Raw genomic sequence first — 13,760 nt, 5'->3', positions numbered from 1 at the left:
AAGAGAGCCATAATCTCCATTTGGGGAGCAAGAGAACCATTCTATGTAAGTATTCAGTGGCTCTGCTGAAATTTCAGCCCAGCTAGAAGGCCAATTTTGCTATTCAACACTATAGGTAAAAGCGAAGCTGAAAATGTTGCTTTTGTTTATATCAAGGTTTTTTGTTGTTTTTTTTTTTTTCTTTTTTCCTGGAAATTCAAACAAACAAAAAAAGCATTTAATTTGTTGTAGAATCGTTCAGTCCCACTGGCAGGTTAGCCAGTGCTGTAACCTACCACAGGAAAGCCAGACACAAAGGAAATTGCATGTGCTTTTTTTTCACTTAGAAACACAGAACTGGCATCCAGCTAGAGGAAAGCTTCCTCAAAGAGATGATTATGAAACCAACACTCACTCGCTTTGGTATCACACAGACATTTTGACATACTGTGTGAGTCAGAGAAACACTTTTAATGTGTATCTGAGCACCTTTGCCTGCAGAACTCCCATTGCATTGGCACCAATTCCCCTTTCAAGTCAGATCAGTTCACAAGGTATGATGCAACATCATTGCAAATGTGCATGTTATTTATTAGAGGTTACAGCATAACAATGCAGGCACCTTGAAATACATTTCAGACTGTGATGGCAGGCAGAGTGACTGAATATATGTCAAAGGTTTATGATGAACTCTAAAGTGTCTTCATTTAAGAGGCAGCATCCTTTTTATAGGTATCCTTTATTGCTTGATTTATTCTTTCTATCTGTAACTAACCTCTGGAGTCATAGATTTAGACTCCTGGTGTGATGTTGCTTGAATGCCATACACCTCAGAGCTTTGCAAAATGTTCTGACAAAGTCATTGCTTGGTCCTCTCTCACTACCAGAACAATGCCAATGGATGAAGAGATTAAATGATACCCCACTGCTCAACTGAAAACCCATAAAATCAACATATTTAGTGGGTCTTTTAGCAAATTTGTCACATACTAAGCAGGAAAGAGCAAGAAAGGACTAAGAGAGATTTAGTGTTCCATTTTCCACTCTCTGTAGCAGTAGTGCCCTTGATGTTTTCAGTAAGACCTTTTTTTTGCAAAGAATTAGGCATGAACTCCTGGTGGGGCTGAGGAACTGAGACTAAGTGAATGAGAAATTACTCTCTTCTTGATACCATCAGTTTGATCCCATATAGCAAAAACTGAGCGTTTATGGAAGTGTGCAGGGCATAGATATGCCACGTCCCACACTAAGGCAGCTACCAGATCCAGGGCTGAATTCAGGACCTGGGTTGTTTCCAGATGTGCAGTTCATGCAGAAACACATACAGTGGGTTTACAAGAACACCTCACTAATTTGAAGCGGATTATAGAGAATTGATCAAGGGACATAACGTGCTTTGTCAGGCCATCATTACCTCATGACTTCATGGAAATTTTTTTGAATAAAGGCAAAGTGTTGCCTACAGGATTGAGTCTACTAATACTAATACCAAAACCGCATCAGTAATCCCACATGACCAAAGTTTCTGTACTTCAAAAACTATTACTGTATTAAGCCATGCAGTATGATATACACCTAAAGGTGTGGATTTGGTGAGGAGCAGAAATGCATTGCCCAAATCTCCTGTCACCTTACAGTTGGGATTGTCTTTTTCCACTGTGCTCCCAGGACAGATCCTTCTGCCCAGGGGAACAAGAATTGATTATCTGGTACTGAGAGGTTTGGAGGCTTTACATAGAAATGAACACCAATTATGAAGGGCTTAATTTTTGTGCCCTAAAAGACTCTGTCAGAAATGTCATTTGTAATTAATTAGAAGTGTATAAAGCAGATAAAATCCTGTCAAAGTACTTTTTAACCCAGGGAACTCTGGGTTTCAACAGCTAGCTGAAAGCTCAGGACCTTTCACAAGTTTCTCTGTGCTTTCCAGGTGATGCTTCTGGCAGCACATGAGTTTCCAAAATGAAATTCTTCAGGCTTATAAAAAAGCTTCCATCTTTAGATAGAGATCCTGAGCTGATTCTTGCAAGATCCTGTTTTTCTAAAGAGATTTTTATTGCAGTATGAATTTATTACAAACCATTTCACATGCACACATTTTCAATCATACCTTGTGGGTCATAAGAGAGAGTATTTAATTTTGGAAACCTTAGGAAGCAATAATAATCTCTAACCTCTGGCATTGCACGAGAAGATACCGCATATTTTCTATCAAAATTAACAGCTCTAATAACCTTCCATTAATATCCATTTATATTTACTACTCCTTTATTAAAGTTAAGACACCAAATCCTTAATTAAAAAAAATAAATTGATGATTTACTTCTTTCTTTGTCTTTTAAAATGTTAATTCTTAAGAAGGTGGACAGGACACAACATATTTTTATCACTGCCACACAGTTCAGCACTAGCAGCATGAACCCTTTGTGTCCTGCTTTTTGCCCTTATTATATCAAATATAAGCAGATTTTCACTGAGTTCACTGGCAGGGTACATCTTCTTACAGCAGCACATCCCCTCATTATCCAGCCCTCTCAGCTGTTCTGAAACTCACCAGGAGGCCATTTCACTCCTGCTTTACAACCTCTTTTATGATCTTTGATGGCCTAAGTTTGGGGGATTTTTGGTTTACTTTCTTGTTTGATTCCCCCGTGTCACTTTATAACATTCCCACAACCGTCCTTAATGACATGAAACCAGGCAAAGAGGGAGAGAATGTGTTTTGCGTTTTGTATTGTGAAAAGCAGGAGATAACTCATGAACTGAAGTCAACACAACAAAAGAAACAGAGAATTGCAGCTGAGTTTCAGCTGGGGAAACAATTGCCAGGAGAGCCCAAGAGCCCAACACCCATTTGCATTAGCCTAACCTGCGGGAAAGCTCCTCTCCTTCTGCAGCTTCTGTGCACACCCCAGGAGATTTGCTCCTCCTCTCTGGAGAACTGAGCTGTATTTCTGAACATTTTTCTCAGGCTTTCTTGGAGCCACTCACCTGCTTTTTGGCTATTACTGGCTTGCAATCATATTTCTGCTTCCCAATCTCCTGCATCGCCCCGAAGCTACATGGCACCATGTGAAACACACATTTATAAGTCTGGCTTCTTCGATTCGAGAACACAATGTCCTTGTGCAGTTGAAGTGAAACATGACATTATTTTACTTGCCAGCAAAGCTGCATGTATGTATTGAGGTATGTATTTATAGCAGTCACCTCTGCTGATGGATGAAATGGCAGCTGCCACTTTGCCTTTCAAACCAGCCATGCTCCACCTTTAATATGGTGTTTTCACATGTTTGGCCTCAAAAAAATGCCGCTTTTTTCAGTGAGTCACTCCAGTGCCAACTCAGCTTGGAACCAGAGCAAGGGACTGCCAGCTTCAGAAGTGTCAGTGGAATCTGGAAATGAGGTGGCTAAGTACATGGGCTCTCAACTTTATTAAGATGGAGAAGAGAAAGAGGAACCACCTGCCAGCTTCTCCCTGTGCTGCCTGCACAAGTAGCTTCTGCATTTCCATTTCCTCCCTTCACGGGATGTCAGCATGCACAAGGTGCAAGATGGGTCACTGACCATCTCCAGTCCAATGTTGCTGAGCCAACTCACTGCTGAGCCCAGAAAGCAGCACGCAGCTAATGCTCACCCACTAACCATACATTATTATCATTCTAGATGAAGTGGGGACCAGGGGAGCAACCATGGGTTGTGCAGGGGTCCTCAAAGAGGGACACATGTTTGAGTGATGAGTCATATTTAGAAAGGGGTTCTCATCAGCCATGTGCTGTCTCTGCATGGGGAAGCAGAGCTGAGTCCAAATACCATTCGAGAGCAGGGAGTGACATTCCTTTAGTATGAACTCAGCAGTGCTATGTGGTCGGAAATTATTACTATTCAAAACAGCCAGAGGTGCCACAATTACCCACTGGATAAATCCACAATTACCCACTGCAAAATATACCTGAGTAGAGCAGCAGCAGTAGCCACAGTGCACATTAAAAAGGTAAAATCAATTCAAGTCATGAGGAAATGACATAGCCACTCCTGCTTGGCCTAGAGAAAACAACTCTATTCCACATGAAACATAAATTCAAAATAAAGATTCTGTAGGCACAGTGAATATTTATGATTTCTCTTAATAAGTATACAAAGAACTGCTTTCAAAAGAAAGGATCCCATTATAGTTATGGACAGATTTTTCTCCTCTCGTTTATAGGGTTATGCAACAGCTATTGATTCCTGACTACAGTCTGAAGAACAATTAGTGTATTAGTAAAAGTGCCTTTTTTAATCACAGTGGACTTGTATAACGCAAAGTACCTCACTCACATTAAATAATAACTATTATTGCCTTGATACAGCCAAACCCTCTGGCATCAGCAGACGGCAGTAGGAAGTGAAACCATGAGGAACTCCTCACTTGGGCGGGAAAGTGTCTTGACTGTCCTTCCCTATTTTGTACCAGGTTAATGAGAAGTCTGTGTTAAAAACCTCAGTTTTTAAGGAAGTTGGTTCATTAAGGGCTGCTCTTCAGCAGGCAAAAGCCCAGCTGTGGTTCCTGTGCTGGGCTGTGCACGGCTGTAGGTACTGGGAGCTCTGTTTGCCAGAGGGCTCCCAGGCTCGCATACGAAGTCTCAGCAGCGAGACAGTCCTTCCTTAAAAGCAGGTACTGAATGCTGAGTAAGGCAAAGATTTTTATTTTGCCTGCTTTGCTCTTCACTTCGGGTTTTAGAAATACAAGATACACAGCTGGAGAAAAGTATAAAGGGATAGAGAGAAATAGTGAAGAAAACCATATATTTTTCTACCCAAAAGCAAACATGGTGCTCAGTGGATTACATTCCTCTCATTTCTTTAAGATAAGAACAGTGTTCCCAGTGTTCAAAGGAAAATCTCCTTCTCTTCTGAGCTATTCAGTCATTTTAAACACGATTACATCCTAAATATCACAGTATTTGCAAAGGATTTGGATCACAGTGATAGGTGGGTAAGGTGCTTTCCTTGCCACTTTTCTATTTACTTCTGTATTTCATGCTCAATGTCCTTGGTACAAATAGCTCTATCTCAAGTACAAACGTTATGATAAAACAGCAGGTTCTGAGCCTTTCACAGAGCATTACCAATGTCGCATCCCAGACCAGCACACCAACTGATTCACGGTGCAGCATCTCCCAACTAGCCTATAGGACAGCAGCACTAACATAGAATGATAGAATGGTTTGGGTTGGAAGGGACCTTAAAAAGTCATCTAGTCCAATCCCTCTGTAGTGAGCAAGAACATCTTCAACTAGACCAGGTTGCTCAGAGCCCTGTCCAACCTGACCTTGAATGTTTCCAGGGATGGGGCATCTACCACCTCTATGGTCAATCTGTGCCAATGTTTCACCACCTTCATCATAAAAAATTCTTCTTTAATCTAATCTAAATCTCCCTTCTTTTATTTTAAAACCATTACCCCTTGTCGTATCACTAAGGGCTCTCTCTGCTAAACAGTTTGTCCCCATCTTTCTTATAGGCCCTCTTTAAGTATTGAAAGGCTGCAACAAGGTCTCCTCGGAGCCTTCTCTTCTCAAGGCTGAACAATCCCAACTCTCTCACCCTTTCCTCATAGGAGAGGTGTCCCATCCCTCTGATCATTTTTGTGGCCAGATTCTGCTTCAAGGCAAACGTGGTGCCCAACCTGCACTGAAACAAACACTGGTTTCCCTTGCCCCTCTCTCTGCATCATTGTGTAATGATTGCTTTTAGGTCATCTATGGCTGCAGTTAGTCAATAACCTGCAGATCCTGTTAGAGTCAACACTTCAAAAATGGTCCTTAGAGCCTGCAGACCAGGTATTTGTCCCAGGGCACAAGCAGTAAGGTATGTCACTCTGGAACACTGTAGCCCTCCTTAATCATAATCAAAATGTAAATGAAAAGTAATATTTTCTATAAACATCTGCATTCTGGAGGCTAAAGGGTATTTTCATCCTTTTCTGTAAGATCTTCCAAAAAACACCACCTCAGGGAGCAGACTAACCTACTAGACACATACATCACATCAGATGTGTCACCACATCCTTTTAATCTGTGCACAGTCAATATTCTGTATTATATGAATAACTAATTAGTTTCACAACTTATTTCCACAGATGTCATTGCAAAATCTATCTGAGGAATGTCATCTGCACTTGAGAGAAGGACAAGCATTGTAATTAAGTATTAAGCCATTTCACCAGTGTGAGTCTGCCATGGAGTGTGAAAAGGCTATAATTCACATTTTTAAGACCTTGCATTTATTAGCATCTATTTTCTGCTCAAGGTTAGTGGTGTGCTGCACAGAGAGTTAAAAAAAGCAAAAGAAGTTCACGTTTTTGTTATTCAAATGGATACACGTACATGTCTGACTGTACAGATTGGTCACACCAATAGGGTTTCTCTCAAGTCCCAGAGGACTTCTGGCTTGTACACCTTTATGAACAGCACTTGAAGGTTAGATGAATGCTCTGGTTATGGAGCAAGTGACATTCTGCTGTTGAAAGCTAATGACAATCCTGGGCGCAACGCACCTAGGCAGGATACAGATCTTGTATACAAGAAAGATATCCAATCTGAGATAACAGTCAGGACTGATGATTAATATCTCCCAGAAAAAGGCTTTGTTTGCATTAGGAAACCCCTACAGAATAAATGCAGAGAGAGAATAATGAACCAGGCTGTTGTATTTTATTCAGGGCTCAGGCAAAGTTAAACTGGTCTCTGTCTGGAGCCATCGCTCCAGTTGCAATTTTGCTGCTTAATTATATTTAGAAAAGTCTTGTGTATCCACTCACAAACCACCAAATGAGAGGGATATTTCCACTGCTGTCTATCCCATAAGCTATGCCATTTGGCATCAATTTCCTTTAGAAATCTGCCCTTCACTTCCCCATTCCCACTCCCTTTTTCACTTGAATGGCCATGTAGCACTGGTGGAATATGCATGCTCTCGCACTCACACGTTCCTGCAGCACACGAGTGCATTTGGAAAGAGCCACGCATCCCACTGCAGGCTGCTCAACCACCAGTTCCAACTGCTTGGTCCTTTTTCCCTGGCTGGAGCTTATCTCATTTTTCACTTCAGCAATATACTGTGTTCAAAAGACCTTCATGCCAAGCTCCTCTTCCTGCCAAGCCTGCTTTCACCGGCCATTAGCTCTCTTTGAACAGGATCTGCCTGTCTATGGACAGATGCTATTAGCAGCACTGTGAACAGGGCAGGGTCATAATTTATCCAGCCAGGATAAATCAGCAAAGCTCTGTCAACACCTCTGTCATTGTCCAGGCATGTGCCTGCTGAGTATCTCATCCAAATCTAGGCTTCACCTGCTAAAAACAGGAAAAGAAAGGACACCAAGAGCTAAATCCTCCCTTTCTGGTGCTGGGTATGAAAGAGATGAAGGCCATTAAGAGAAGATTTGCTGGGGTAATCAAAGGGAACAGCAATCCCCCTCTCCCTCTTTTTGCAATAGAAATATTTTAACAGATGGAAAGCTCCAGCAATCAACTGCCTCCTTAACTCCAAGCTTTATGTCCAATGGTATAAATAGATTTTAATACACTGCCCACAAGAAGCCCATGGAAAGACTGTGTTTGATTTGGGAGGGCTGTGGCTTGTCTTCTGTAATAAATAAACAGGCAGCAGCCTTGAAGGGATGTCAACAGGAGGAAAGGCTAAAGAAAAGTGGCTGTGACTGAAATCCATGTGAATTCTGCCCTGAGAAAATTTAATCCAACAGCAAACATTTCAGGAAGCCTTAGCTGTCATGGGAAAACTGTTAGATCAGATGTGGTCTCCTAGATTAGAAAATGGAGAGTGATGAGGACCTCTGCCATTCAAAAGAAACTCATCAAAGTCCACTTAAATTAGCCTGAACTTTAGAAACCAGGAACCTGTTCTCTCATTTTGGTTGTATGCTACAAGGCATGTGTTGACTTTAGTGGAGAAAGTAACATAAATCCAACCCATCTATGTCATATGAAAATAACTATATTTGTTACCATATGGAAAGCAAAGCTCATCCCAACTCAAAAGTCTGTTGTCTTTTAAGCTGGTAGGACTACCAACATTATTGGGATTGCACTGCTGTAACAAATAAAAGAAACACATCCTTTCTGGTAAATCAACTGGAAAATAACAGCAGCTAGATACAAGGCTACACTGGCCATTTTTCCCTTGCTGATACTCACAGGAATGACCAAGCGTTTGCTGTAAACTAAATGGTGTTTCAGTATCACACACTAATCTCTACAAACAACTTCCATTTCTCACCAATTACTTCCTCTTTCATACCATTCATTTTTTGCATTTCCTCTAATTTTTATTCTCTTAATCTTTATTAATGTAATGGGTTTTAGATGGAAACATTTGTGTTCATACTTATTGAAAATCTCTGTTGCATTGTGAAACACAGCTGAGAGAAACCTTAATTCGATAAGAATTATTGTTTTGCAAAACGAGTATTTTTACATTAGCTGAGCACTGTATTTAAATTGCATTTTGTTACAATGGGTCTCACTTGGACTATTTGGATAGTTCAGTATTATACATGGTAAGGTAGAACTGCACTAATAAAATCAAGCTGCAAGTACATTTCAACTGCCATTTGGTACTTTCAGTGCTTCATAATTAACTTTGGCCAAAAATTATCCCTTCAAGCCCAAGGGATTAATTCTCCCTTAACTATATTCGTGCATTACAGGAAAAACAGTCATCTCGGTTTCCTGGCCTTGGATGAACAGTTTACTGCATTTTTAACCTATGATAATTGTGGATGAATTCCAGGTGTGCGCTTGCCCCTCATGGAGTGAATTTCATGCTGTCTGATTTCTTTATATTTAACTCTGGGAATAGAAATGCCCTAAACCAGGTTTTCTCGCTCTGGGTGCCCCTGCCCAGCATGACTTGGCCATCAGGGAGGCACCTACGCTAGTTCTGAGCCCAGGCATCTGCTCCCACCAGGAGCCCGGGAGGGATGCTAATGCACAGCACCCATCCAGTGTACACCCTCCCAACTTCCAGCACTTAGCAGGTAAGCAACATCCTCCTGATAATTTTCTTATATTGGATCACCTACTTTTTAATCCCCTCTCCCTAGATTATTTTCCTTCTTCCTTACTCATTGGCTAGTCTAGCCCTTAGCCCTCGCCTTGGAGGATGTGTCAGTAGCAATGAAAGTGCTGATCTTCTTAGCCTCCTTGGCATATATTTGCCTTTTGGAAGAACATAAATAGAGGGAGGCAGGTGATAAGTGCCAGTGTCAAGGAGAGACAGGCTCTTACCAAGTTACCTGGTTGCTACTAAAACAATCAAGTGAGAAAAGGTCATCTCGAATTCAACTTTTATACATAGGCAATCACATTACCATATGTCAAAGACACCAACCTGCATTAAGAAGAGTCAATGCAGATGAGTGCAAATATTTCAATGTCCAAACAAATCTTCCAAGCCCTCCTTCTAAACTATTTTGGGATGATACTGAATGGCAATGTTAAACATTCAAAGAATTTGAAAATAATTTGAATTTGTTTGCTTTCCTTTTCACTGTTTCTGACCAGTTTAGAACCCAATGAACAAATACCAAAACTTTCAACAGTGTAAAATTACTTTAAATAAGTAAAAACATGGAAACATTCACAGAAGTATGTAAAATAGTTTTTCAACCATCTCTAGTTCTTAGGTCTTTATTAAAGAATATTCTAGATATCAAATAGGAAACATGAACCATTAATAACACACGGCACTAAATAAGACATTTATGAGCTCTCACTTTACTACTTCAACTGATACTGAATAGGATTGTTTTAGGACACAAGTCTGTCTGCAGCACAGGAGAGCACCTCCTGAGAAGACTCAGCAGCGAAGTCCAGACCTGGTTCAAACAAGCACCAAACCAATTCTTGCAATGGGTTCAGCACGTAAACAAAAAGCTACACATGTGTTACCACCTGAATTCTCTCCATCACAACCACTGCAGACAAAAGTGTTTTAAAAAGGGCACTCAGAAAAGAGGACCACACCTTGTCTGCTCTCCAGGATGGTGACCACCTGACCACCTTGTAGAGCAGCTGGTTACTAATAAATGAATTACGCTATATGAACTGAAGACCATTTGCCAGCTAAATGAGGACAGAAGGTCTGTTGAGAATGTGTGTGTCATCACTCAAAGTGTGTCAGTCTTCATGACACCTGGGCATCCCTGGAGACCTTTGAGAGATGGGAGGAAAAGAAGGAAAGAAAGAGAGATGACTGGCATGATGGTGTACTGCCTGTCCTGAAAAGGAAAACAGTCTGTCTGTTAAGGAGAGGAGGAAGGGAAAGAAGACATGCAGATGATCTGACTCCCAGTGGTGACAGGAGCAGCTGGTCTCCTCTTTTTCCGATAGTGACAGTCACTGTCACCTTACTTTGAAGTGTCCTAATGAAAAAGTGGGAGTCAGTGTGGTACTGAAAAGAGCAAATGGATAAATCATGTAACTAATTGTAAGCATTTGGTCTAGGAAGAGTGATGGAGGTTGGTGGCGTCTGGTGACAGCCTGCAAGAGCTGAATGTGCACTTTCCCACCCTGAGAACTTCAGCGTAAGGAGGAAAGAAAGTTTGTACTATTTATTACAGAAAAAGGTCTTTTAGAGTCAAGCCATCTACTGAGTGCATGTTTACAATGCTACTTTCCTAGCAGTGTGTGACAGCTCGGGACCCATAGGCTGCCATCTCATTCAGTCCCATTTCACTGCAGCATCTTTTTTAATAGGCCAAAAGGACACCTTATGCACACACATTGCTATCAAAACAGGAATGTGCCAAAAAATGTCCCCCCAAAGTAAGATTATTTCCTCTATGAACTCTGTACTACACCCAAAAGGCACCATTTTACCTAAGAAGCAGTCAGTGCTCCAGTATGTAGAGAGACAGATGGATGGTTCTTGGTTTGGGGAGGAATAGAGCATTTGCTCTTGGGAAACTTTGCTTTCTCAACACAATGCTACCATTGGCTCTTTCTTTTTCCTCTGAGTGGTGGAAAAAAACTTATTTTTTCCAAGATAAAATTTTCAGAAGCACACAAAATGTTTTAGGACCCTGTGGGACTTTTTTTTTTTTCTTCCCCAAAGTAAATCCTATTCAATGATTTTCCCTTAAAAAAAAACAAAACCAGAAAAAGAAAAAGAAACCCCACCAGATTTTTACAGGATTTTTTTCACCCAGTTCCCTAATTTCAAAGAAAGCCAGTTATCTAACAGCTCTCTACATAAAAAAGTGAAATAACAACATGAATTTAAAGTAGATCAAATATATTGAATCAACCCCTCACATGGATACTACCATTAATTCATTTCAAATTCATTTAGCTTCATTCTCTTTGGAACAGAAGCATACTCAATCAGATTAAGGCAATTTTAATTCATGTTTGTCCCCACTAATATGACATCCTACACTTATTTAGATTAAATTCCCCTCCCATGTTTAGAAAAGTCCTAAGTAACCACAAACTTGGACCTAAATCTTGCATTTCTCTTGCTCTACTGAAAATGGAACCTGGTTTTGTAAGTTATTTAGATGCTATTGGATATTTTAACCATGATCTTGATGGTTTTTTTTCCCCATGAAAACGTCAGCAAAGATGGGCTCTGCCAGAAATTCTTTGTCACCTGAACCTTACTTACAATTCCACCCATCCCGCTGACTGCTTCGTTTTCTTGTTCTGCCCAGAGAAACAGAGGGTACATGTGCTTTGAACCACAGCAGACCCTGAAGCTGCCCTGGCAGCTTCATGTCAGGCTGAGCAAAGACCCCGCTTCCTCTTTTTTTGAAGGAAGTATACCAAGACTGGGAAAACCACAAGGCAGGGTTAAAATCACTGCATGGAGAAAGAGAACAAACTTTCATAACAAACTGAAACACACCACCACTGCACTTGTCTGACATATGATCCCCAGAGTGCAAAATGGGAACAATTAGAGTGTTTCCAGAGAGAAACTGAAAGACAGAGATAGACCCAAGGGAAGGCAGCCAGGATATTCTTCATCTTCCACGGTGATCTAGTTGGGCCATAACTATCCCTGGTATCAGCACAGAGAGAGTTAATGAGAGGTCCTCTCCCATCTCCGTGCATCCACAGTAAATCTGCAGGGCTCCTGCACAACTTCAGCTGTCTGAAGATTGCTTCATCCCCAGCAGTTTTCAGGAAAGGAGAGTTTGCAACCCAAGACCTAAGGACAAGATGCCCATCTGGAGACTTTTTTCACCTTTTCTCTCTCTCTTTTTTTCTAAGGAAGGATAATTACAGTGTTGATGGCAAATACCTACAAGCCCTCTGGGTCAGAAGATATCAGAGATTTAGTCAATAATTTATTAGGCTGTATAATTAGTCTCTTTTCAGAGACTAGTCATCCAAACTAACCTCTAGTGCCACACTTTTCTTTTTTCTTTTTTTTTTTTTTCCCCCCAAAAATATAATGCCCAGCGTTAGCTTGAGGGCAAAGCTGGTTCTCAGGAGCTGTGCTGTTTATTCCTTCCTGATATACTGATGTCAGCAAGCATCATCTCTGCGAGTGTGAGCAGTTGCATGCACGGCTAGACCCCATGTAGGTCAGGGAGGGTTTGCATTTCTGCAAGACAGATAATGCTGGAGAGCATTATTCTTTTGCCTGTTGCTACTCCCTGTGATTCGACACAGACTCCAGTACCTCCCTGCATAACCAGGAAAAGATTTTTCTGTTTTGTTTTTTTTTTTCAAATGCTGAGTCCAGGGTAGGCAGAACATGTTACAGAGGAGAAACAATTCTCTCATGACCTGTGATTGCCTTTAGCTCAGTCATATTACATGTAAACACGGCATGTCCCTTCTCTTCCACGGCATCTACTCGGTGATGCCTTCCAAAGTGAATCCCCAAGCTCTTATGCAAAAGCAGAAATGATGCCCAGCAGTATGCACAACTCCAAAAAGGTGCCACTGAGTTACCGTTAAACCACATTCCAAAGTTTACCTTAGTTCCTTGAAGGGGTCTGCCCTGACATTGGGAGTTTCTATAGATTTAGGGAACACTGTGCCTTCTGCTCCTGAAATCACAAAACAAAACAGAAGACAAATTGTAAACATTATAAGCTGTTATCAGGGGAGTGATTGTCAAATCATACCTAGGTGCAATTTAACCCATTGCCTGATCCCATTTCTCTTTTGCACACAACCCTCTGTCCCCAGGAAAAGCCAGACCTTGATCATCTGAAATTGGTTGCCTTGATTACAGCTGGGATTTGCCTGCAAACTGCACTTCTGGCTGTAAAAGCAGCTGGTTGCACCCTGACTGCGGGAAATGTTTGCCAACCCAACTGATGCAGGGAGCCAGGAAAAGATACCCCCTTGGTAACAAGGCAACTAATCCAGCTATATGTCTCATTAATGCACCTGGACATGTCTTGACATTATTTCTTTTGTCTGAGAGATACTCAAAGGAGAAAATCAAATTTTGGCTCAATCACTGCAAACACCTCTCAGGTCAGGCTGTGCTCCTGCCTGGGGAAAAGGAGGGAGGTGTCCACCTGATGAAATGCAGCACAAGCAGGCAGCGGACTCTGCTCTAGTCCCCGCCCGGCCACCAGTTCAGTGTGTGACCCAGAAGTCATTTCACTTCTGCTTATTTCCCCCTTCTCTTAGAGATGGTAGGGAAGGCAGCACTACCCCCATTTGCTGACTGTTTTTCGATCACAAGCTGTAAACTGCTAGGTAATATGATCAGTTTTCCTAAATTTCAGGCCACTGCAATCCTCTTCC

At 41.4% G+C, this 13,760-nt stretch overlaps 1 protein-coding gene across 1 annotated transcript in view; it reads right to left on the bottom strand.

The window, feature by feature from the left end:
- LOC104526842 (delta-sarcoglycan-like) overlaps window positions 1-13,048 on the bottom strand; it is a gene marked incomplete at its 5' end in the record, with an annotated part of 33,562 nt that extends 20,514 nt beyond the window's left edge. Inside the window, one exon of the mRNA XM_010170412.1 lies at window positions 12,976-13,048. Coding sequence (XP_010168714.1) covers window positions 12,976-13,048 — 73 coding nt within the window. The remainder of the gene's footprint in view (window positions 1-12,975) is intronic.
- Between the last annotated feature and the right edge of the window lie 712 nt (window positions 13,049-13,760).

This window comes from Antrostomus carolinensis, unplaced genomic scaffold (assembly GCF_000700745.2).
Source record: "Antrostomus carolinensis isolate BGI_N321 unplaced genomic scaffold, ASM70074v2 scaffold25516, whole genome shotgun sequence".
Classification (NCBI taxonomy): domain Eukaryota; kingdom Metazoa; phylum Chordata; class Aves; order Caprimulgiformes; family Caprimulgidae; genus Antrostomus; species Antrostomus carolinensis.
The sequence above is the reverse complement of the archived record's forward strand: the minus strand, read 5'-3'. Positions and strand labels throughout refer to the sequence as shown.